The sequence below is a fragment of the Mustela lutreola genome, chromosome 1 (assembly GCF_030435805.1).
Source record: "Mustela lutreola isolate mMusLut2 chromosome 1, mMusLut2.pri, whole genome shotgun sequence".
In the NCBI taxonomy this organism is placed as follows: Eukaryota; Metazoa; Chordata; class Mammalia; order Carnivora; family Mustelidae; genus Mustela; species Mustela lutreola.
Window position 1 is genome coordinate 232,779,654 of NC_081290.1, and position 21,405 is coordinate 232,801,058.

A 21,405-nucleotide genomic window follows, 5' to 3' on the forward strand; every position below is an offset into this window, starting at 1 on the left:
AGGTGGGGAGGCCGAGGGAAGGGGTTGGGACCCTCCAGCCTGGCACTGTGCGCGTACAGAGCGAAGGTCTGGTAGGGATTGGGGCGGGATGGGGACTCTAGGCAAGGGGCCCAACACTGCCCCGCCCTGCACCTCGGGAGCCCAAGGAGGGTGGCGGGGACCCTTTGGAGTGGGGGTCTGGGGTAGCTGGGGGTGGGGCCTGGGCCGCTCAGGCCCCGCCCCTCGGAGCTTGCCCGCCCCGCCCCCTCCGCGGGGTCCTGAGCGTTAAAAGGCGCGCGGGCCCGGCCGGGCTGCACTTGCTTTGCACCCGGGTGAAGTGCTGCCGCGACGGGGCGGGCGGACTAGCGGGCGCTCAGAGCCGGCCTCGGGTCCTCGGCGCTAGGCGCTCGAACCCTCATCCCGACCCCCATCCGGCCGGGGACCCCGACCCCGACCCCGACCCGGCCCGGCCCGGACCCCGACCCCGACCCCCGGGCCGATGGACTACTCCTACCTCAATTCGTACGACTCGTGCGTGGCGGCCATGGAGGCGTCCGCCTACGGCGACTTCGGCGCCTGCAGCCAGCCCGGCGGCTTCCAATACAGCCCCCTGCGACCCGCCTTTCCCGCGGCTGGTCCGCCCTGCCCCGCGCTCGGCTCCTCCAACTGCGCGCTCGGCGCTCTACGGGACCACCAGCCCGCGCCTTACTCGGCAGGTGAGCCCAGACCCGGCCCAATCCTCCCTCCAAATCCTGCGGAAACCCCAGCCCCTACCCTATTTGGCAAGTGATTGCGACTCTCCCCCACAGCCGCCACCATCCTTGCCCTCCAACACCCGCGGGATCCTCAGCCTCCCTGTAAGACGGGCTTCCTGTAGGCAGAGTTGAGCCCCACCCTCTCATCCTTCCCCTTCTTGTGCTTTTAGGGTCAGGGAAATAGATCCCTGGCCCAGCCCCAGGCCCCTCACCAGGTCCTCCCCTCCCCACCTGCAAAAACTGACCACCAAACCTCTCCATCCCATATCCCTGGAAGATGCCCCCGGCTCAGTCCAATCAGATCCCCATCCTTATCCCCACCCCACTTCATTTCTGACCCCCAGCAAGGGCTCCTGCAGCAGCTGAGCTGCCCAGATGGAAGCCTTCCTAGAGCCCCAGCACCATCAAGCCCCTCCTGCCCGGTTTGGACCCATCCTGCCTGTGCTCAGACCCTCTTGCACCAATGAAAACCCCTCCCTTGCTGGAAGAAAAGAGTGTCCAGGTCACTAAGCCACTTTCATTCTCCCTTTCCCCCTGGAGACTCTCCCAGCTAGAGTCCTGCAGAACCCAGAATGAGCTCCCAACACCTCCAAGCCTCTCGATCCAAGTCCCAGTCTGAACCCTCAAACTCATGGACCCTCTCAGCCATCCCTATCTCGGACCCTCTCAACCATTCCCATCTCTCCGGTTAAAGTCCCGGCTGCCCCACCCAATCTCCTTATCTCCTTCCTTCCTGGGAAGACCACTGGGACCCAAACAGAATATTGGGGCCTGAGGGGGTGGGAAGGGATGGTGAGATAAGGACCTGGATTTAGAGAAATGAGAACGAGCAAGATGGAGCCAAAAACTGAAACAAGGATGGGGAGATTGGGTACTCTTGGCCAGATGAGGATGGGGATTGGGGAGGTAGGGTGAGGAAATGAGGATATGGGTCCCCCAGAGATGGAGTTCTGAGATGGGGAGATAGGTGTGAGCAAAGATGGGAAGACTGGGGACCCTGGGAGAAATGGGGACCCAGGGTTGGGGAGATGGAGACAAGAACTAGGTGATGGGGACAGGAAATATGGGAGATGGGGACTAAAGAAGATGAGCAACAGACATGAGGAAGATGGGGCTAGGAATGGAGTGTTGGAGACAAGGATTAGGGGGAGATAGAGAACTAAGGCTGTAGGACAAAGATGAAGAATACTGGGGACTCCTGAAGAATATGGAGACCTAAGCAGGGGTTGGTGATAGGAATGAGGAGATACTGTCCGAAACACTGTCTGTGGGGCAGGGTGACTTGGATGGGGTAAAAGAGAACACGGATGGGACAAGAATGAGGGAGAGTGGTAGGGCTGGCTGTGGGGGAGTTGCATCACAGAGAGAGGTGCCTGGGAGGAAGAAGAAGGGCAAAGAGAAGGCGAAGGAACCTGGGTGGGGGAAAATAAGGACCCTTTTCAACGGGCACAAAGAAAAGAATGGTCTGAAAGGAGAAAGCTGAAGAGAGATGTGGATGGAGAAAGATAAGGAAGAGGAGAGGACACATGAAGAAGAATGGGATGAATGGACGAAGTTCTCCAGAAGAATGGAGGAAATGAGGCCTGGAAGGAGAGAGATGGCAGGGTAGATGGGGCCAAGTCCCTGCATGACAGAAAGTATGAGGCAGGGCTCACAGTGGGCCCAGGCCAGGGAGTTTCAGTCACCCAGCCTCCACCCACAGCTGGTTAAGGGGAAGACTCCGGATGCTGATGAGACCTGGCAACCAAGGCTAGGGTGGACAGACCAGGACCTGAAACCAAGTGGGCAGACTGACCAAGGTAGAAGCACACCAAAGGGGAAGTCAGAGGAGCAGGTGGACTGGAGGGAGTGAGGAAACATGGGGAGGAGTCTTGACCTGAGGATCACATCCTGATTCCCTTGCTACTGCTCTTGGGCCCCAGGTCTCCCTGCGCCCTGTCCCCCTTCACTCCTGCCGGCTCCACTGAGCAATAGGGAAGATGCTCAATTAGGGGCTGAGGGGAGGAAGCGGGGACTGAGGGGAGGAAGCCGAGGGGCCGGCTCAGGGGCGGGAGACCGCGAGCGATCTCAGGGCAGGACACTGCGGGCTGAGCTCGGGCCCTCACGCCCCCACCCTCGTTGCTACCCCCTCCTGCACACACCCCTAGTGCCCTACAAGTTCTTCCCGGAGCCGTCGGGCCTGCACGAGAAGCGCAAGCAGCGGCGCATCCGCACCACGTTCACCAGCGCGCAGCTCAAGGAGCTGGAGCGCGTCTTCGCAGAGACTCACTACCCCGACATTTACACGCGCGAGGAGCTGGCGCTCAAGATCGACCTCACTGAGGCTCGCGTGCAGGTGCGTGTTTGCGTGTGTGTGGGAGTGTGCGCGTGGAGGAAGGTGGGAGGCTAGTGCCTGACACTTGGGGGCCACTGGACAAAGGGGCCTCGCTCAGGTGACAGGCAGGTGCAGCCTGGAGGCGGAGACCTGGGACCAGGGGCCAGCGTGCAGTCTGGGGGTGGTTGGGCAGGAAAGGATGGACAGCTGTGGGAGGGGATGGGGCCAAGACTTGGTAGACCTGAGGTCCTCGGGAGACCCTGGAGGAAAACTGAGTTCTTCAGCCCCACGATTTCCCATGGGTCTCCTTAGTAGGGCCAGGCATGTAGGGGAAGGCTTGGGAAGCGTGGAAAGAGGCCGAGTGGGTAGTAGAGTGGGAGCCCCAGGCGGCCTCTGTGCCAAGCGAGGCAGACGAATCCGGGAAAGCCAGTGAGTGCTACCATGTCCCCTCCCCAGCTCTGCAGCTGTGAAATCTCTGAATCAGGAAACACAGGGCTCTGGGCCGACTCCGACTCCGGTCTCAGGAGGACCCGCCCAGGTGGACTCTGTTGTCTGTCTTACAAATCCAAGTACAGATGTTCAGCTGGTCGCCTTTACTGGAGACCCTGAACAAAAGATTTCCCCTCGTGCCCAAAACCCGTTCTCCACCGCTGTAGGACACTCCTGGTGCAAACTCCTGGAAGGAAGGAATTGGGGGCAGGGCTTTGAGTGATGAGGGAGCAAAGGCAGAGTCCCCTCTAGGATACCCAAGAACACTGGAAGCAGCAGGGTGCGGGTGCGCGGGTGAGCAGATCCCAAGGGGAATACCTGGAGGAAGAGGCAGGTGGAGGAGAAGAGATGAGCGGAGAGGTGAGGGGGGCCACGAACCAAGTGGTGGAGGGCCGAGGGGCCGACGCTCGCTGTAATAATCCTGATCCGGCCCCTTGCGGACTGAGGGTTCACCCGCGTCTTGCGGCCTCGGCCTGACCGGCCCCTGTGCCCGCAGGTCTGGTTCCAGAACCGCCGGGCCAAGTTCCGCAAACAGGAGCGTGCGGCCAGCGCCAAGGGTGCGGCGGGCGCGGCGGGCGCCAAAAAGGGCGAGGCGCGCTGTTCGTCCGAGGACGACGACTCCAAGGAGTCCACGTGCAGCCCCACGCCCGACAGCACCGCGTCGCTGCCGCCGCCGCCCGCCCCCGGCCTGGCCAGCCCGCGTCTGAGCCCCAGCCCGCTGCCTGCTGCCCTGGGCTCCGGGCCCGGCCCTGGCCCCGGGCCACAGCCGCTCAAGGGTCCATTGTGGGCCGGCGTGGCGGGCGGCGGGGGCGGGGGGCCGGGCGCAGGCGCAGCGGAGCTGCTTAAGGCCTGGCAGCCTACCGAGCCCGGGCCCGGGCCCTTCTCCGGGGTTCTGTCCTCCTTCCACCGGAAGCCTGGCCCAGCCCTGAAGACCAATCTCTTCTAGCCTCCGGACTCTGGAGGCTCCGGGCCTGCCCCGGAGAGAGCCCCTGCCCCTCCAGGACCTGACAGAGTCCCTCCCCATTTGAGCGCCCGCCTGGAAGTGCCCAGCTGTCCCCACCCCCTACCGTGTCTGACCCCTAGGTGTGTGCCCTCCCCAGCTCTGGAGACCAAGTCAGGGTCTCTCGTCCTCACCTTCCCCACCCAGCAGAATAGGGTGCTTTTCACTGGGATTCCCCCACCCCCACCCCTATCCCTTCCAGCTTGGCTTTCTTTGGAAACGGGATCAAATAACTGTGCTGGAAACTGAGGGTCCTCAAGTAGAGTAACAGCCTGGCTCCCTCCCCTGGCTCTGCAGCCGGCTGGGTCACTCCTCACCTTAGCGACCAGCCTGCTGCCCCAGCCCCCTGGTCCACCCGCACTAATCGTGGTTGGGATAATAAGCTGCCAGAAGGGTCCCATTGCCAATTCATCCCCTCCCATTCCCAACCAGTCTGGCGCAGAGGTAGGCCTGTTTAGAGCAGGGGGACTGGCTGCCGGGCATCAGGACAGAGGGGTTTCCTCCCCCACCCCCTTTTTTTGGTTGTGTTGTTCTTTTCCTTTGAAAAACTTGTAATTTATTGAGGTGAGTTTGGCTCAATCCAAATAAAACTTAATTTATTGAAGACATCATGCTGGCAACCCTTCTGAGTACCCAGGATGGGGAGAGGCTGTGTACAGGAGTCCCACCCTCTTGCAACCAGCAAGGAACCCACTGTAGCCCCACATCCACAACTCAAGGTGGTATAGACCAGGAGACAGTGAGAACTAAGCAAACTAGCACTTTATGGCCCAGATTCTTCTCCCCACCCCCAACCAGCCCCAATAATATTAAAGTGCCCGCCCTCCCAAAACCCACACAGAAAAGCTTAAATAAACCCCAGCCCAGTCCTTGGGCTATTCCTTCATTTCCGGACAGACACCCCCAGAGCGAGGGATGGGGGGGTAGGGGAGGGGTGGGGGGGTTGGGAGAGGTTCTGGCTGAGCTCCTCCCCCTGTGGTTCAGGCCAGGTGGAGGGCAGCAGAAACAGTGGTGAAAGTGAGGGCCCAGGCATACCAAAATGGACTGTAACGGGCACCCCTGGGACTGGGAGAAGGAGTCCAGAAAGGGAGGTCAGCACCCGAATAACCCAAGTCCTTGGTAATCAAATAACCCAAGTCCTTGGTAATCGGGGTGACTGACCTCTAGAGACCTGGGGCAGGTGAAGGGCAGAATGTCCTAATTAGGGCATTCCAAATGATTGGGCAGTGGGGAACGCAGATCCCCAATAAATAGGCAGAGAGGTACTGCCCCACCCCTCCTAACTTTTCAACTTCAGGGCTGTGGCTGGGCCTTAGTGGAGGGGTAGGGGTGCCGAGTTCGCAGGCTCGCAATGCCACTGCTATCACTTGCTGAGCTGCAGGGTGTCCAAAAGGAGGCGCTTGTGAGCCGGGTCCTGCACCCCAGCCTCCTCCAGGTCCTCCTCGGTGATGTCGCTGTGGGGGTAAGAGAAGCTGGGAGATGGGCGAAGTGCTCTAGAGGGCCCGTAGCTCCGCCCCGGGGCCAGCCCCACCCCATTCACTTCCAGCCCCGCCCCCACCTGAGAAACTCCAGGTCGTCCCAGCCATTGTGCACCAGGCCCTCTTCATAGCGCTCCAAACCGATGGCCCGCAGCCAGGCGCCCATGCCTGCCTCGCCCAGTCCGCCGGCCCGCCCGCCCTGCGGGCATGGAGCCTGAGAGAATAGGACGTATCAGGGGGAATACCGAGGGTACCCACTGCAGAGAAGCCCCACAGACAGCCACATTCTACTACATGCTTCAGGGGAAGAGCCAAGGACTGGGGCTTATTTATGTGTCCCCCCCAGCTGAGGGCAAAAGGGACACCACTGAATGGTGCTGAATGGTGAAGTAAAAGGACACCACTGTCCATGGGCAAGCACAAACATCAGGTACACACAGACAGCCACCCCTGGTCCACACACCTCCTCCGCCAGGTCTTCCTGGATGCTCTCTCGGATGCGAGGTGGAGGGAAGCTGAGAGGCCGGCCATAGTCTGAGGGCAGTCCCCGGGGCGGCTGCAGCTCCAGGGGGCCTGGCAGAAGCACTGAGCGGCCAGGCCCAGCAGGAGCATAGTCCACCTCACTCAGCGTCTTGGCCATCTGCAGCACGGAGCAGGAGCGATCGTCCCCACTGGCTACCTCCCCCAGGAAAGTGCTGGTAGGTGAGGGGCCTGGGGGCAGTGGGGGTCTTGGATGGGCCTTGGGAGGTGGTGGGCCACGGGCCTCACCCCCGCTGCGGCCCCGGACCACTGGCCCTGGCAGAGGATCCAGGCTGGGGGGCAGGAAGATGGCCGAGTCTGGCAGTGGTGGGGGTGGAAAGTCTGGAGGGGGCAGTGTGCCCCCAGACTCCTCATCTGATGAGCTCCCCTCTCCCACACGGGGGGGCCGGTGGCGCCCAAGCTGTGGAGCAGGCACTGTGATGGCCACTTTGTTCTTGGTGGCCGATGGGACAGGGGCCCTGGCCGGCGAGGGTGGCTCCGGGGGCAGCAGCTGGTGGGGGACCCCTTCAAGGACGTAGTAGGCAGGGTTATTGAAGCTGTTCTTGGGTGGGGGGGCTGCCACCCCTTCCGGCTCTGGAGCCCCCTCTGCCTTCAACCTGGGTTTGGGAGCAGGATAATGAAGTCAGGACCCAGATACCAAAGTGAAGGCAATGTGTGCCGCGGAGAGAGAACTGGACTAGGAGTCAGGACTGTGGGGCCCCGGTTCTTAGAACTGCGTGTGACCTTGAACACATCACTTTCCTGTGCTGGCCCTTGGTGTCTTCACCTCTAAAATCCAGGAGACACGATCTTTGAATAGATAATCCCTGAACTTCCTTGCCTGACTCGCTAAGATTCTCAGATCTTTCGTGACTTCGTGAAACCTGAGTTTAAAATCAGGGAAAACAGGTGTGGGAGGCAGGGCAATAAATACTTTAATGCGAATGACCGGCCAGATCTTGAAAGCCTCTGGAGGCACCTAAGGCCAATCTACGGAGGAGTCTCACCCAGGCATTCAGGTTCGTTTTACTCAAGCCTGAAGATAAAACCAAGGTGACTGGTAACAGGTAAAGGTGAGTGAAAAAGCACCAAACCGCAGCTAGGAGCTTTTATTGAAGTTCAAGCGACACTCGGATATAATTGGAAAGTAAGCCTCACTTTCCCCAAGTTTGATCCACAGAATGCTAGTTCCCCAGGGTATTAATAGTTACTGTGTGGAAAAGAAGTTTCCTGGCCCATTAAGTTTGGGAAACTATATTCAACAGTGTTGAAAAAGGGTTTCCTTCCTGTCCACATGCTCAGAGCTTTTGCGAATACTAATGTGCACTGGGACTGTCTAAGAAAAGAATCCAGCCAGAACCATTTCCCAAACTCATTTGACCACAAACGCATTTCCAGTGGGGCACCTTGTAGGACAGCGTTCCATAGAATGCACCGACGGAAAACCCATGCTGAGGCCAAACAGAAAGTTCAAGCTAAATCTGTTTATGTGGAGGGAACTGTTGCAGAAAACACCTTCTAATTCTATTTTTTAAAGAATGACTGTGCTCCTATGGGCTCAGAGAGCCACACCTCAGGGAGGCCTGGCTGGCCACAGTGGCTGTAAGTGTAGGGGCATCAGATCACTCAGGCAACAAATGGTCCCCAGCCTGGCCCTGAGAGCCAAGCATAGCAACAGATGAAGTGGGGGGTAACAGGTTCCTTCTCTCACCTGGAGGTCAAGGGCTCCTCCCGGGGGGCAGCTCGAGGTGGGGCTGGGGGCCTCCCAGTTGGTGGGGGTTTCTCTGGTTCTTCAAATAACTTGGAAAGTGGGCAGGAGGCCTCTGAAGGGGCTGGCTTGCGGTTCCCTGACCTGCCAGGGGTGTACAGGGGTGAGATGAGTTCGAGGTTGATCCAAAGGCCCCAGGCACCCCTTCAAGGGACACCCAGCACAGTCCCAGCTCACCTGGGATCCTGGCTGCCTCGAGACACAGAAGGGACTTTGCTCTTTGCTCCTGCCTCATCCTTATCAATGCTGATCCACTCTGGGGGAGGAAGAGAAAGAAGACTCAGAGGGGACCTGGGGTCCTGGACTGTAGGCCGCTTCCAGCTACTCTCAGTGCAGGCCCACCTCCAGCCATGGCTGCATAACTTCCAGATATTCCAGGGGTTCTAACAAGTCCTGCCCACACCCCTGGTCCACCCCTCCTAGACGTGCCCACCCCATCTTATGCCCCATATCCCTCCCAATGGGGACCCCACCGTAGAGTCGCTCACGGGTGCCCAGGCGCTCTGTGGGCACCCGCACCTTCATGGAACCACGGATGTTGCCTGTCTCCTCGCCGCGGTGGGACAGGAAGGTCAGGAACTGCTGGGCTGTGCTGCCAATCATGGACTTGAGTGCCACCACACACTCCCCTGGAGGGAAGATGGGGCAGACCAGCAGATTGCCAAACCTTTCTGGAGCTCTGCTTGGCTTTCTGTGTCCCTTGGCACCCCTCCCCGCCCTCACCATAGGATTCGTAGCCATCCATGGACTTGACCGTGAGCAGGAGGTGCTGGTCCTGCAGGTACTCAATATCAGCCAGAATTGGCTTGAGCTGGGGAGCAGAGAGGCCCGGTGAGGAACAAAGCCTCAACCACCCCCTCCTTTTCCTGACACCACTCACTCCTACTCTCAGACTGGTCCATGCTTACTCTCACTTAAGATCCCAAATCCTTAACATAGAAGACATGGCCCCACATGGGCCTCTCATAACAATTAACAGCATTGTCATTCATTTTCTACATCCTCAGTGGCCAAGAGAGAATCTGACATTTAGCAAAGGCTCAAAAAGTATTTATGAATGGATGAATGAACCTGCAACTTGGTCCCACCCGCCCCCCCCAATAAAGCAAAGGCCTTCTCCCTTACTCATGCCCAGCCCCACCACACACACATACACACACACACACTTGCACACGCATGAACCATATGCACTCGGCCCACCTCTCCCCATGCCCTCAACTTGTAGGCTCAGGCCCTGCCAAAAGCCTCACCGTGGGCAGCTGGCGTGAAGACCACTGCACCTTGAGAAAGTTGATGTTGTCACTGCTCTGGGCATCATTCTCAAAGCTCTTCTTGTACTCTGGGGAGAGGGTGGGGGATACCCAACTGAGTGCCACCACCTAGCTTCCTTTCCCCCTATCCAGGGGGCTGACCACTCTGGGCACCTTGGGCTCCCCATCCCTCCTGGCCACACCCGGCCCTGGGCCTGCCTCTGACCCTCCAGGCAGGTAGAGTAGAACTCAATGAAGAACTTGGTGCGGCTAGCTGTCTTCACAATGGCCTCGATGCTCTCAAACTCAATGTAGGCCTGGTCCGAAGTCTTTGAGAGCCCTGAGGACCAAAGGGAGGCAGGGAGTCAGGAGGGCTGAGAGGGTGGCAGGAGGAACAGGACAGACACTGAGCCCTGGAACAGGAAATCAGGGGCCCTGGCAGGGGAGGAGGGACATCCAGGAGGGACCTCCCCAATCCCAAGCAACCAATGCAGAGACCCCAAAGTCCAGGCCCTGGACCAGGCAAACAGACAACCCAAGGATGAGAGACCATCTAACAAGGGGGTTAGGGGACCAGAATGCCTGCAGGGATTGCCGGCCAACAACCCCCCACACTACCAGGCACACTCAGGGGTACACACTTGGCTCCAACCAAATACCAGTATGTGTGTGTGCTTATATTCCCAGATATATACACACTCACAAGCACATACCTTTCACGGTACCCCAGGCACACACACAGTCTCACACAGCACTTATTCAGAAAGTCTTGCACATACGTGTACACACCCAAACATGCACACACAGATACAGTCAAACCTCGGCACATCCCCAAGCCACCCCATGTCCCCCCCTTCCCCCCAAGCACATCCAGAACAGTCACCTTTCTTGGAGATAAACTGAGAGGTAACTCCAACCTCAAATGTCCCAAACACGGGGGAGTGGTCACTGGTGACGATGTCATCAGTGCAACCTGGGATAGGAATGGGAGCTCAGAGGCAAGCTCTTTACTCTCTGCTACCATATCCCAAAGCTAGGGCAGAATCAGGACTGACCACCCAGGACTGCCCATCACCCTGCCCCGGAGACTCTGACCGTAGGAATTGCAGATGATGTGGGTCTCAGGGTAGGACTTCCAGAGAATCCGGTCACACCACGAAGGCACATTGGTCCGGACCTGGGGCAGGGGATGTCAGCACGGTCAGGGCCAACAGCCGGGGCTGCCTCTCATGAGCCCTGCCACAGAGCTGAATGCTGGGAAGGCCCAGCACTCCCACCACCCCAGGCCCTGGTACCCGCCTCCCTTCCAGGGTCCTCACAACACCCAGGATCACCCACCCCCCAAGGCCTTAGAGGGGCCACTGAAGCTGGAGTAGTAACTGCCCAGACCTTGACCAGACACGCACTCTTGATTCACTGCAGCCCAGAGGGCTCTCCCAAGGGCCCCGCTGCCCGTTCCCTCCGCTCACCCCAGTTGGCTTCTGCTTGTGCCAGGCATACGTGTCCCGGGAGCCCCGCTCATAGCGGTAGGTGGGTGGAAAGGAGATCTCTTCCTCACCTAGGAAAGGCGGGGAACAAGTGGGGGTCAGGGCCCTGCAGACGCAGGGGTATCATAAAGGTCCCAGCCCTGGAGACCTGATCGGCCCACACTCACTGAATCGAAGGAAGACCTTGTGCTTCTCGCGTTCCAAGTTAAGCTGGTCCACCCTGAGCAGGGGCTCAAACTCTCTCCTGCTGATGTAGTTCAGGATCTCCTGCGGTGAAGACACAAGGGCGAATACTCCCTCTTGAGCCCGAACCAGAGCCAGAGGTGGAAGCCCCACTGGCCCCCAGCTCAGCTTCCCTCCCAGCCACCCAGCAACCCCGTTCGCACCTGGATATCCATGTCCAGGCGGTAGTTGAGGTCCCCAAACCAGAAGAGGTGAGTGAAACGTAGAGAGATGTCAAAGGCACTGAGCTGCCGGTCGCCCAGCGAGAGCAGCCGCAGGATGTCCAGGTAGTTCTGGTTCCGCCTATGGGGGTGTGGGGGCAGGGTCAGGAGACAGAAACAGGGTCAGAAGTCTCTGGCATCAGGGATGGGGTTTGGATCAGAGTCCCTGGGGACAGAGGAAAGAGCTGGGAACAAGATCGAAGTAGAGGAGTCGAGTCGGGACAAGGGAGAAGGTGGTCTCTGGGGACAGGGATGTAGGAGGGTAATGGACTAGGATATGGGAGAGGGTAGAAGGCTCAGGAATAGGGAGTGAGGGTAAAGACTTGGAAAGGTGTCCCCTCACCGGGCGGTTTTCTCATTTCCCGAGGTGAGGTGGCAATTCACAAAGCCAAATGAGGTGCCATTGAACATGAAGGAGACTCCCACAGCTCCCTTGTTTCCTGTCAGGGCAAGCAAGAGAGGAAGGCCTGCGTCACCTTTGGAAAGCTCCCAACTCTCCCCTCTGCCCCTCGAAGGGGTGGTGGGAGGATCCTCCCACTCCCACTTCCCCTGTCCCCCAGGCTATGAGGCAGGCAGGCCTCTCAATGCAACCCCCATCCCCAGGGGGCCACACAGGGCACACGCAGTCCACCTGGACAGCCCAAGTCTCCGCACGTGTGATCACAGCCCCTGGAGATCATAGCAGGACGTGTGGACAGAGAGACCCTGCCCACCCTACTCACCCAGGGTGTTGGCAATGCCAGTCTTCACGCTGGACGTACTGACGTGGCTGATTCGGTTCTCGTGCTCTGGCTTGACCAGAACGGCTACCTTGATGTTCCACAGTGACTGCATAGCAATCTGGGTAAAGGGTTCAGGGTCACCCCTGTCCTAGACGGGGGCACTGTCCACACTCCCCCACCACCCCTGCCTGTACTATAGACTGTACTGTTAGTCACAGGACAGAAAGGTCTGTTATCCTTTTTCCCTGAGGGGCCAGAGAGAAACAGTGCTATGTTCCCATAGCACGAAGGACTTGTTAGATCTCCTAAAGGATTTGTCCAGGGACCAGAGGGAAAGCCAGTCAAATAGTGCTCCCCAGGGTTGCCCATAAGGTCAAGCAGGATGGTCTGGGGGGGCCTAAGGGGGAACTGGACAAGATGATCCCCCCTCACCGGGCGGTAATCCAGATCTGTGAGCTCCTTGAGGCCCCCGCGTAGCAGGTCCAGCCACTCGCGGTCACCCACTGAGTTTTCCTGGGTCCCAAAGACATAGATGTCATGGGGTATGGTCACTGTGACCTCATCCAGGGTCTTCCCCAGACCCTTCGATGTGAACCAAGACGTCACATTCTTTGGAGGTGGCACGCTTCCTGGAGGTGATGGCAGGGAGTTGGGGGGATCAGGCCTCTGCCCTGGGGCTGGTCTTCTCCCCCACCCCCCAGCCCCAACCTGGGCCTGACCCATGTTCCAGGTGCCGATGAAGACAGAGATCATGTCAGGCTCATCTTGCTTGGAGTGTTTGTTCTTCATGAGCTGTAGTAGCTGGCAGAAGGCCTCCCGCTTCTGGGGGGACAACAGCCAGTGAGGAGAGGTCCCTGGTAGGTGGCAGGTCCCACGAGAGGAAGGTCATGCCTGTCTGGCCCAGGACTCAAGCCTATCACAGGTGCTCAATCCACATTCACTGAATGGACCTTTGACTCCACCCTCAGGCCACCCATTCTCAACAAAGATGCTCTCTGCCCTGTCAGACGCCCCCCACCACCACCCCTGCCAGGATGGGTGACCCACCTACATCACATGTCTCTTCTCTTCCCATCCCCCAGTGACCCCTGCAGCCCCTGGGGCCTCACCCAGCTTGCTGCTCACCCGGGCACTGACAAAGATGAAGTCCTTGCGCTGTGTCCGATCCTTCTCCTTCTCAAACACGACACCCAGCTTGTTCTGGACGCGCTGGGACTTAATGAGCTGGCGGACTAGGGAACGGAGAATGGTCTCACTGGCCCGGGCACAGAGGCTGGGAGGCTGCCCCACCCACCACCCCAGGTCAGGCCCTGGCTCACTGCGGTCATGTGTGAAGGTGGTCCAGTCCTCCTGCGAATCCCGCTGTCTCCGCAGCAGCACTAGCCGCCCGCCCTCCACATCCACGCTCAGCGTGAACTTCTGCGACTTCCCAATCTTGGTCAGATCGCCCAGGGTCACGTCCAGTTTCACCTGCAGGTCATGAGGTGGGGGGCTGCTGAAAAGACCTTGGAGGGGGGATGCCCCCTTTACTTCCAACAGCCCTGTGCCCCACACGGCCTCTCCCAATACCCCTCTGTACCTCGAAGGCCTGCACAGGGATGGTCTTGGCCTTACGTATGGATGGCTGCAGTGGAGCTGGTGGGGCCGTGGAGCTCATGTCCTGCAGGGCCTTCAGGGCCTGGAGCAGAGAAGGGCAGCCAAGGTCAGGGGACATGCAGAGAGCAGGGGCCATGAGGGAAACAGCAGACGGGATCAGGGCGAAACCACAGATTCAGGGCTGAGATCAGTTAGGCCAGTGCACACAGTCAGGGACTGGTAGTTCAGGTCAGAGGTCAGGAGTCAGGCTACCTTCTTCTGGATGCCTGACAGGAAGTCCTTTAACACTGACAGCTTCAGCACCAGGCTCTCGAGTTCTTGCTCCCCAGTCTGCGGCGGGTTCTGCACAGAGAAAGAGTGAGGCTTGTACATGAGGCCAGCAAGCAAGAGGTCCTCCGCCCAGACCCAGATGTGAAGCCCTTCCTCACAGGCCTCCCCATACTCCCACCTGCTGCTGCAAAAGGCGGGTCACCATGGGAGAGCTCTGCTGGTCAAACACCTTGGATAGGATCTCCAGGCCCGACAGGACCTTGTCCACCTCACTAAGGGAGACAACTGGTCAGAAGTCGCCACCCCAACCAAGCATGGGGAAAGGGGGCTGAGTGTGTCGCTCCAGCCTCCACCACGAGGATACAAGGGTTCGGGTGAGGAAAAGTCAGGAAACAACAGCTGGATCCCTGTTCAGGGCCACAGATCAGAGGTCAGGACATTTGTGCAACCGGGGGGGAGGGGAGGACAAGTCAGAGGAAAGGCCGTGTGCTTGTTGCGGGAGGGGTACCTGTGCAGCCTCCGGCAGGAGGTGGCAAGGGTGCGGGTAAGGTGGGGCAGGTTGCTGGCTCCGCCTCGCACAGCCTCCAGGTCCAGTCCGTAGCTACCCTTCAGGTACTCGTGCGAAACAGTGCTCAGCCCATTGGGAGCACTTCAGGGAGGGGTTAAGAAGTCAGTGAAGAACCTGCTGACTGCATCCCAGCACTCCAGCCTGATCCCCAGAGGAGATGGTGCTGGTAGTGATCCGAGCCCCATGGATCGGGGTGTCTGCCTCTCAGGCTGAGATGGGCTGAAGATCCCCAGGGGTGGAGTGGGGGCTCAGGTCTCTCCCCCTTTGATGAGGACACCACTCTCAGAGGAGAAAGGGGAGTCCTGCTCCATGTAGGAGGCTGTGGTCTTACCTCTCAGCAGCTGCAGTTGTGGGAGTCTCAGAAGCTGCTGGTGGGCTGCCAGGCCCCACAGAGGCAGACATACTGGTGGAGCCAGAACGTGGGGGCAGCGGGGGCTTCTCATCCTCGCCATCTGTGGACAGGAGTCAGTGGGCCTCCCTTCCTCAGGGAAGTATGGGGGGATGCTGCAGCTCTCAGATACTTCCCTGGAAAGTGGGGTAAAGGGCCCTGGCATCATGGTTAGGAGCAGGGGACTTCGGGGGACACAGGTTGAGAAGACAGGAGGGGAAATAGCAGGTGGTGTCCAGGGAAGGGGCAGGGAAGGCATCTGCACACAGCAAAGCAGGCAGCACCTGAAACATCACGGTCGTCAGGTGGGTCTGGTTCTCGCTCCCGTTCCACAGGCAGCAGCAGGGCACACACGAGGCCCTGATTGGGCTGGGCGTACAGGCCGATGAGCTCACCCAGGGTCTGGAAACGGCGCACGGGCACACCCTGCGAGGTCTGAGAACCAGCAAGAGTGGGAGAAGGCTCAGTCAGCTGATCCCAAGTCACAAGAGGGAATCAAGGTCGGGCTCAGGGTCCAGGCTCCTACCTGCACAGCCAGGAAGTCTTCTCCATCAGGTAGAATTCGATATGTATGCACGTGCTTCTGATACCTGATGGCAAAGCAAGGGTCAGAATCTGTCGCCCCCCCTGGGTGGGGTCTGAGCCCCAAGGCATGCCTTCCTCTGGGTACTGGGCTCAGCCCTCAGCTCCCTCAGCTTGGTCTTCCTAAAACCCTTTGCTCAGGCTGCACAGGGTTAATGAGGAGGCCTGTCCAAGTCTATCCTGTTAATGCTGCCAACAAGAGCAGGAATGACCAGCCTCCCCCCTCCACTCCCCTCTCCGCGCCACCCCCAGCCACTTCGCCACCCAGACCTACATAGGCTCCACACCCACCACAGGGCCCGGGAAGCAACAGGCAGCTCCTTTGTGGCCTCCACAGCTGTCTAAACAGCCCCTCTGGGCTGTGGTACCAGCTCTGGCCCCCCGCCAGAGTACGAGTCCTCAGAAGCCTGGTTCACCTCTGTTTGCACACACAGGAGATGTGCTCACACACGTGTGTGCCTGCTGTCTGTGTTTACGCTGGTGTCTGGCTCTGCTGGAGCTGGGGGTGGCGGGGGCCTTTTGGCTAGGAAGTATGCAGATATTCCAGCTTTCTCCCCGCTGCCCCAGATGCCAGGAAACTGGGGTGCCCCAAGGGGGCCCCCTATGGGAGACCCAGGACTCTAAGAGCCCCAAACTGAGGAGGGGCAAGAGGGGTGCTGACAGATGGCAGCAACAGCTGAGCAGGTGACAGCTGCCAGGCCTGGGCAGCGTGGGCCACACTCAGTGGGGAATGGAAGACTCCGTCTGCAGCCATACATCAGGTCAGCATGCTCAAGGGTGTCCCCTGGGGCCCATGTGTGTGCTGGGCACCAGAGAGGACCAAATGCCCATTTGAAGGGACCCTACACCTTGGCCACAGTCCATCCCCTTCACTCAACTAAGTCTCCTCCCGGAGCTCTTGTGGATGCTGATGGGCCCCCCGTTTTCTGCAGGTGTCTGCGTGGGTACTGCTTTATGGACTGTATTTATAAGAATAATAACATCCCATTAACTGAGCCATGCCTATAGGACACCCTACAGATGTGATCTCACTTAATCCTCCCTTTTGATACTGATATTCATGCCCTCCCCACTCTCCAGAGGAGGAAATAGGCTCAGAGAGGAAAAGCAATTTGACTACTGTCACAGAGTAAGTAAAAGGCAGAGCTGGGACTTAAAGCCACTGGCAGAGGCCAGTGCCTGTGAGACCAGGGGTGTGTCCTGAAATGCCTCCCATGGACGTGTGGGTATGTACACAGGTAAGCAAGTATGTTTCTTATCACCTTCCCCCAGGTTTTTATCCCAATTCTGACTCCGCCTGCCCTGCACCCATCCCTGGGCTCTTGAGATTCAAGGAGTAGCCAAAGTCAGCTGGCAAAGCTGAAGCCCCCGACACAAAAAGACCCTCACTCCACCCATCTCCTCCCCTGGCAGTGGAGCCAGGCCTCTCCCCTCCTGGGACAATAATGTTCCTCCCCAGACACAGGCCCAGCTGTCCCCCTCCTACTCAACAGCTGACCCAGCACCTGCCTCCCCCGCCCCATCGGGGGTATGCCCTGAGGGGGCTGGGACTCTAGGATATAGTCCTTTGGTAGTCTCTCCTGGGTGTCAGACTTGGGGCACAAGCTGAGACTCAGGGGACCCATACCTCTTCAAGCTTCTCGACCCCAGCAGTGCTCACATTCTGGCCTGCATTGTTCTGTGAAGCCTGTCCCATGCACTGTGAGATGCTGCGAAGCATCGCTACTGGCTTTCACCTACTTGATGCCAGCAGCACTACCCCAGTGTGACAACCAAAAATGTCTCCAAACACTGCCCAATGTCCCTGATGGGTAAAATCAACCCCGAATGAGAACTACTGACCTAGACCAATACACCCACAAAGAAGTGACGAGAACAGAAGCATAAGGGATTTGGGAGGGTTCACAGGGCTCAGGGGGAATGTAATTAGGGCCTAAGGCCCACAGGAGTCCACATAGTATCAGACAATGGGGGACAGGAGACAGCTCAGGGAGAGGACTCCAAACCCACCAAACTCACCCAGAACCACTGATGGGTACAGGCACAGGACCAGACTCAGTCAGAGAGCTGCCAAGTCTAGCCCCACAACCAGCACTCATAGCTCAGGGCCAAGGTGGCCAGGATACCCAGGACCAGGGCACATGCCCATGCTCATTGATTTATGAAATAATGGCATGGCCCTATATAGCTTCGCTCCCCCCCCTCCCCACCTCTGCTTCTCAACACCACTCTGCCTCCACAGCCCCAGGCATCTACTCCTCAGTCCCAACCTCAGTCTTGGGGGCATAGAAAGGACCCCTAAGGAAGCTGTTGGGCATCCTCACACACCCATTGGTTTTTCTGGCCCTGCAACCTCTAATGACTACTACTCAGACACCCAATCCCTGTATAAACAGAACTACACACAACCCTGGAATGCACATCCACACATCCTCGCCCCTCCCGCCCCTTCTGCCCGAAGGGTGCCTGAGAGGGTCTGCCAGGAACTCCTCAGATTTTCCCCCATTACAGCCACCCTGGCTAGCGGGACCCCACATACCCAGCCCTCCACGCCCCAGAAAGTGTCCCCAGACACACAGCAGGAAGGAAGTGCCCCCTGCATCCTTCCTCAGCCCCGGCTTAAAGCCAAAGCCCCCACTGTTGGGGGCGCTGGCATCCCACTGTCCCAGGCCCTCCGCACACAGGCAAGGAACCTGGGGCCGCGCCCCCTCCCGCCGGGAGCCCCAGCCCTACTCACAGGACGCAGAGCGCGAAGGCTCCCGCCACGCTCTCGCTGTCTCGGACCAGGAAGCTGCCATCGCGGCCTGCCCGGGCCAGCAGCTCCTCGGCGGCAGCGCGGCTCAGGTCGCGGTGGTACCAGGCGGGGGCCGGGCTGCCCAGCGCGCCCCCCGGGCCTGGCGCCCCGCATGCCGAGGCCATAGCGCGCGCAGGGCTCAGCGCCGCCGGCGCCCACCGCCCCGCGCCATCCGCCCCGGGAAGCTCGGGGCCGAGGCTGGGGCCGGGCCCGGGGCCAGAGCCTGACGATCCACGGACCGGACCAGGCCGGGGGTCGGGGTCTCCGCGCTCCGCCGCGCAGGCCGCCTCTTTCGCCGCACCGCCGCCGCCGCTGCCGCCTGCAGCGCCGGCCTCAACTTGAAGAGAAAGAAAAGTTTGTTCAGCGGCGGCGGGGGAGGGGCAGGAGCGCGGCGCAGAGCCGGGCGGCCGGCCCCCTCCCCCTCTGCTCGGCCCACGGCCCCACCGTCCCTACCCCCACTCTCTTCCCAGTGGGGATGAGGGGCCCCGCGTTCGCGCCGGACGCGGGACCCCCCAAACCCACAATGATTCTGCCCCGCCATCACCACCTCTAGGAGATCCAATCGTCACCCGCCCCACCACTAACAACGAAGGTCAAGTTCCCCCCAGCCTTCTCCTAGACATTTTGGGACCCCGAACCCCAGTCCAGAGAGTTAGTTCCCTCCAACAATCTCAACGAAATGATCCCCAATTCCCATAAACGTCTAATTTCACCGCAGATCTTTTCCATTCACCTCCCTTGCAGCCTCAGAGTCGGTTCGAGTCTCAAAACCCGCGAGGTATCCAAGATGAACCTCTTCCCTATCCTCATTATCCGGCCGGCCCAGACTCTCAACTCCCATGAAACCCAGGCCCCTCTTAGACCCGAACCCACAGACTCCACTGGGTCCAGCCCCTGACAAATCCCGCGGGGAGGAATCCCCTCCATAGAAACCTGATTTCTCACAAACCCTCAGACAAGGTCCAGTGTCCCCGAATCCCCACACACTGTCCCTGGCAGCCCCTCGCAGCCGGGGAAGAGCCCTTCCCCCCTCCCGGCCAAGTTCCCTGGCACCATCCCCCATACCCGCAGGCCCGGGCCTTAAGGGGTTCAGCAGCCCGAGATCAGGCGTCCCTCTCCGCCACTGCCCTTCTAGAAGAAAGTTCCCTCAAACCCCTGGGCTCCTGACTTCTTCCCAGAGCCGCAGCCGCCCGCGCGCAGACCCCCACCTCCTGGGCCGCTCCGATGCCCCCTTCCCGGGGGAAGCGGCCCTTGACTCTCAGCGGCCACTTAAGATGGCCATCCTCTGCCGCCGCACCCCCCCTCGCCTTCCGCCCCGCCCGCCGCTCCGCCCCCGCGGCTCTCGGCGGAGCCGAGGGTAGCACCCGCGCCTCGCCTTCTCCGACCCCGCGTCTTGATCCCGGGGCCGCTGACCCGCCGAGTGACCTCGGGCAAGTCACGGCACCCCTACGCGCCTCGTCTTCCCGCTCTGCAAAGTGGGAGCAATGTTATGAGGGCCGACTTAATGGGACCGTGCTTGTAAAGCTCTCGGCACAGGGCCTGGCATCCAGTAAACCTCCAGAACAGCGGCTATTTTTATTATTAATTAAGGAGTATCGAAGGTGACAGCTGTGTAAACTGTAAAGCGCGGCGCCAGAACGAACGGGTATTATTAGCACCCGCCCCCGCCCAAGCTACTCCCTCCAAGACGACAAACTTGAGCCTTTGTGGGCGGGACGCCGACCCGGGAGCTCCCCAGAGCCTGTAAGCTCGGACGCCCCCGGGCGCCCAGGGAGGGAGGGGTACCCGGTCGCCGGAAAGGGGGCGGACCCACAGAGGGTCTGGCCCGCCCCTTCCCCCCAAAAAAGACCTAGCCGGTGGCAGCGTCTCCCGGGAGTCCGCTTCCTGCCCCGCCCCTCCGCGCCTTGGCTCCTTAAAGGCGCAGGCTTCCAGCCCGGCTCCCGCCGCGGCCAGCTGCAGGGCCGCGGTCAGCAGATCTCTTTTAACCTGGGAGAGAACTTTCACTTTGCTCGAGTTAACCTGTGTCTTGGTCAGTCCCGACAAGCTCCTTCCTCTATTTCAAATATGCGTTGGCTTAACCCAGCTGGGACAAAGCCTGGGACACAGAATGGGGTCTGTGGGGGCCTTCCAGACTAGGTAAATATAGTAGCTAACAGACAGCCCCGTACATCCCAGTGTCTCCAGACCCATCCAGGAACTCCGTAAACCATCCTGCACAAACGGCCCGACTTCCCCGTCACTCAGCTCTAGATATGAGGGAAGGTGAGTGCCATGAAAGGCGCACGCACCCTCCTGCCACGGGCAGGGGAGAGGCCTGGATTAGGAGTCTTCACTCCAGGGTTCTGGGGCTGCCTGGTGTTCTCAGACACGGACCTGCGCCTCTCTGAGGATAACTGTGAGGGGGGTGTAGAGACAAAACTTCGCCAGGGGAAAAGGGCAAGAGGGAGACCTAGAGATCAACTCAGGACCAGTTCCTGGGAGCTGGGCAAAGACAGGATAGGCTTATTTGGCAATCCCTGGAGGGGACAAAGTTGCCAGAGGAGAGGCCAGGTTCCTGCCCCTAGGAAGCCCCTGAGAGTTTCCAACCTTTTTCCATCCAAGCTAAACCAATTGAAGGCTCTTGAGCATTTCCTCTTCCAGGAACCTCCCAGACGGTCTTCTGTCTTCCTCCTCCGAGGGTCCAAGCCTCAACTCTGTCCCTTCAATCCACATCATGGGTGAACTTTTTTCACCCCCCACTGGGAATCCAGAGCCTTCCATGGACTCCCATCCCCAGCTTTCCCATTGCAGGGCTGAGCACAGAGCCAGGCAGACAGGGCCTGGGAGAAAGGGGGGATATTTGGGGACTAATATAAGTAACAAAGTCTTGGACCCCGCTCTTCTTTGAGGCTACAAGAGTCCCGAGGGCTACTGAAGTGAGACACTGCGCTCACATGCTGTCACGTGCTCTCCAGGCAACAGCTTCTTTGTGTTTCACAACCCAGAGGGAAAGGACGGATATCC

The 21,405-nt window shown here is 59.4% G+C and overlaps 2 protein-coding genes across 5 annotated transcripts; one reads left to right on the forward strand and one right to left on the reverse strand.

Moving 5' to 3' along the window:
- The first annotated feature begins 18 nt into the window (after positions 1-18).
- On the forward strand, positions 19-5,112 carry PHOX2A (paired like homeobox 2A). The gene is made up of 3 exons (XM_059133613.1): positions 19-695; positions 2,882-3,069; positions 4,034-5,112. The coding sequence occupies exons 1-3, from the start codon at positions 479-481 to the stop codon at positions 4,481-4,483; spliced, it is 855 nt and encodes a 284-aa protein (XP_058989596.1). The 5' UTR covers positions 19-478; the 3' UTR covers positions 4,484-5,112.
- Positions 5,113-19,722, reverse strand: INPPL1 (inositol polyphosphate phosphatase like 1). Of its 4 annotated transcripts, none has more exons than XM_059133577.1 (29): positions 19,611-19,721; positions 18,346-18,739; positions 15,553-15,616; positions 15,311-15,461; positions 14,970-15,090; positions 14,579-14,719; positions 14,249-14,342; positions 14,053-14,142; positions 13,784-13,882; positions 13,524-13,674; positions 13,330-13,436; positions 12,924-13,026; positions 12,637-12,833; positions 12,205-12,322; positions 11,826-11,922; positions 11,426-11,564; positions 11,207-11,306; positions 11,022-11,110; positions 10,648-10,729; positions 10,436-10,525; positions 9,779-9,892; positions 9,553-9,641; positions 9,026-9,113; positions 8,776-8,931; positions 8,480-8,558; positions 8,246-8,386; positions 6,479-7,151; positions 6,096-6,229; positions 5,113-5,991 (listed from the first exon to the last, which is right to left on the reverse strand). In XM_059133577.1, the coding sequence occupies exons 2-29, from the start codon at positions 18,525-18,527 to the stop codon at positions 5,901-5,903; spliced, it is 3,780 nt and encodes a 1,259-aa protein (XP_058989560.1). In that variant the 5' UTR covers positions 18,528-18,739; positions 19,611-19,721; the 3' UTR covers positions 5,113-5,900. The 4 variants fall into 4 exon arrangements, with proteins under 4 accessions (XP_058989560.1, XP_058989570.1, XP_058989580.1 ...); XM_059133587.1 differs by lacking the exon at positions 19,611-19,721 and adding an exon at positions 19,468-19,571; XM_059133602.1 differs by lacking the exons at positions 5,113-5,991; positions 6,096-6,229 and having other exon boundaries at positions 7,090-7,151; positions 8,822-8,931; positions 19,611-19,722.
- Positions 19,723-21,405: the final 1,683 nt, after the last annotated feature.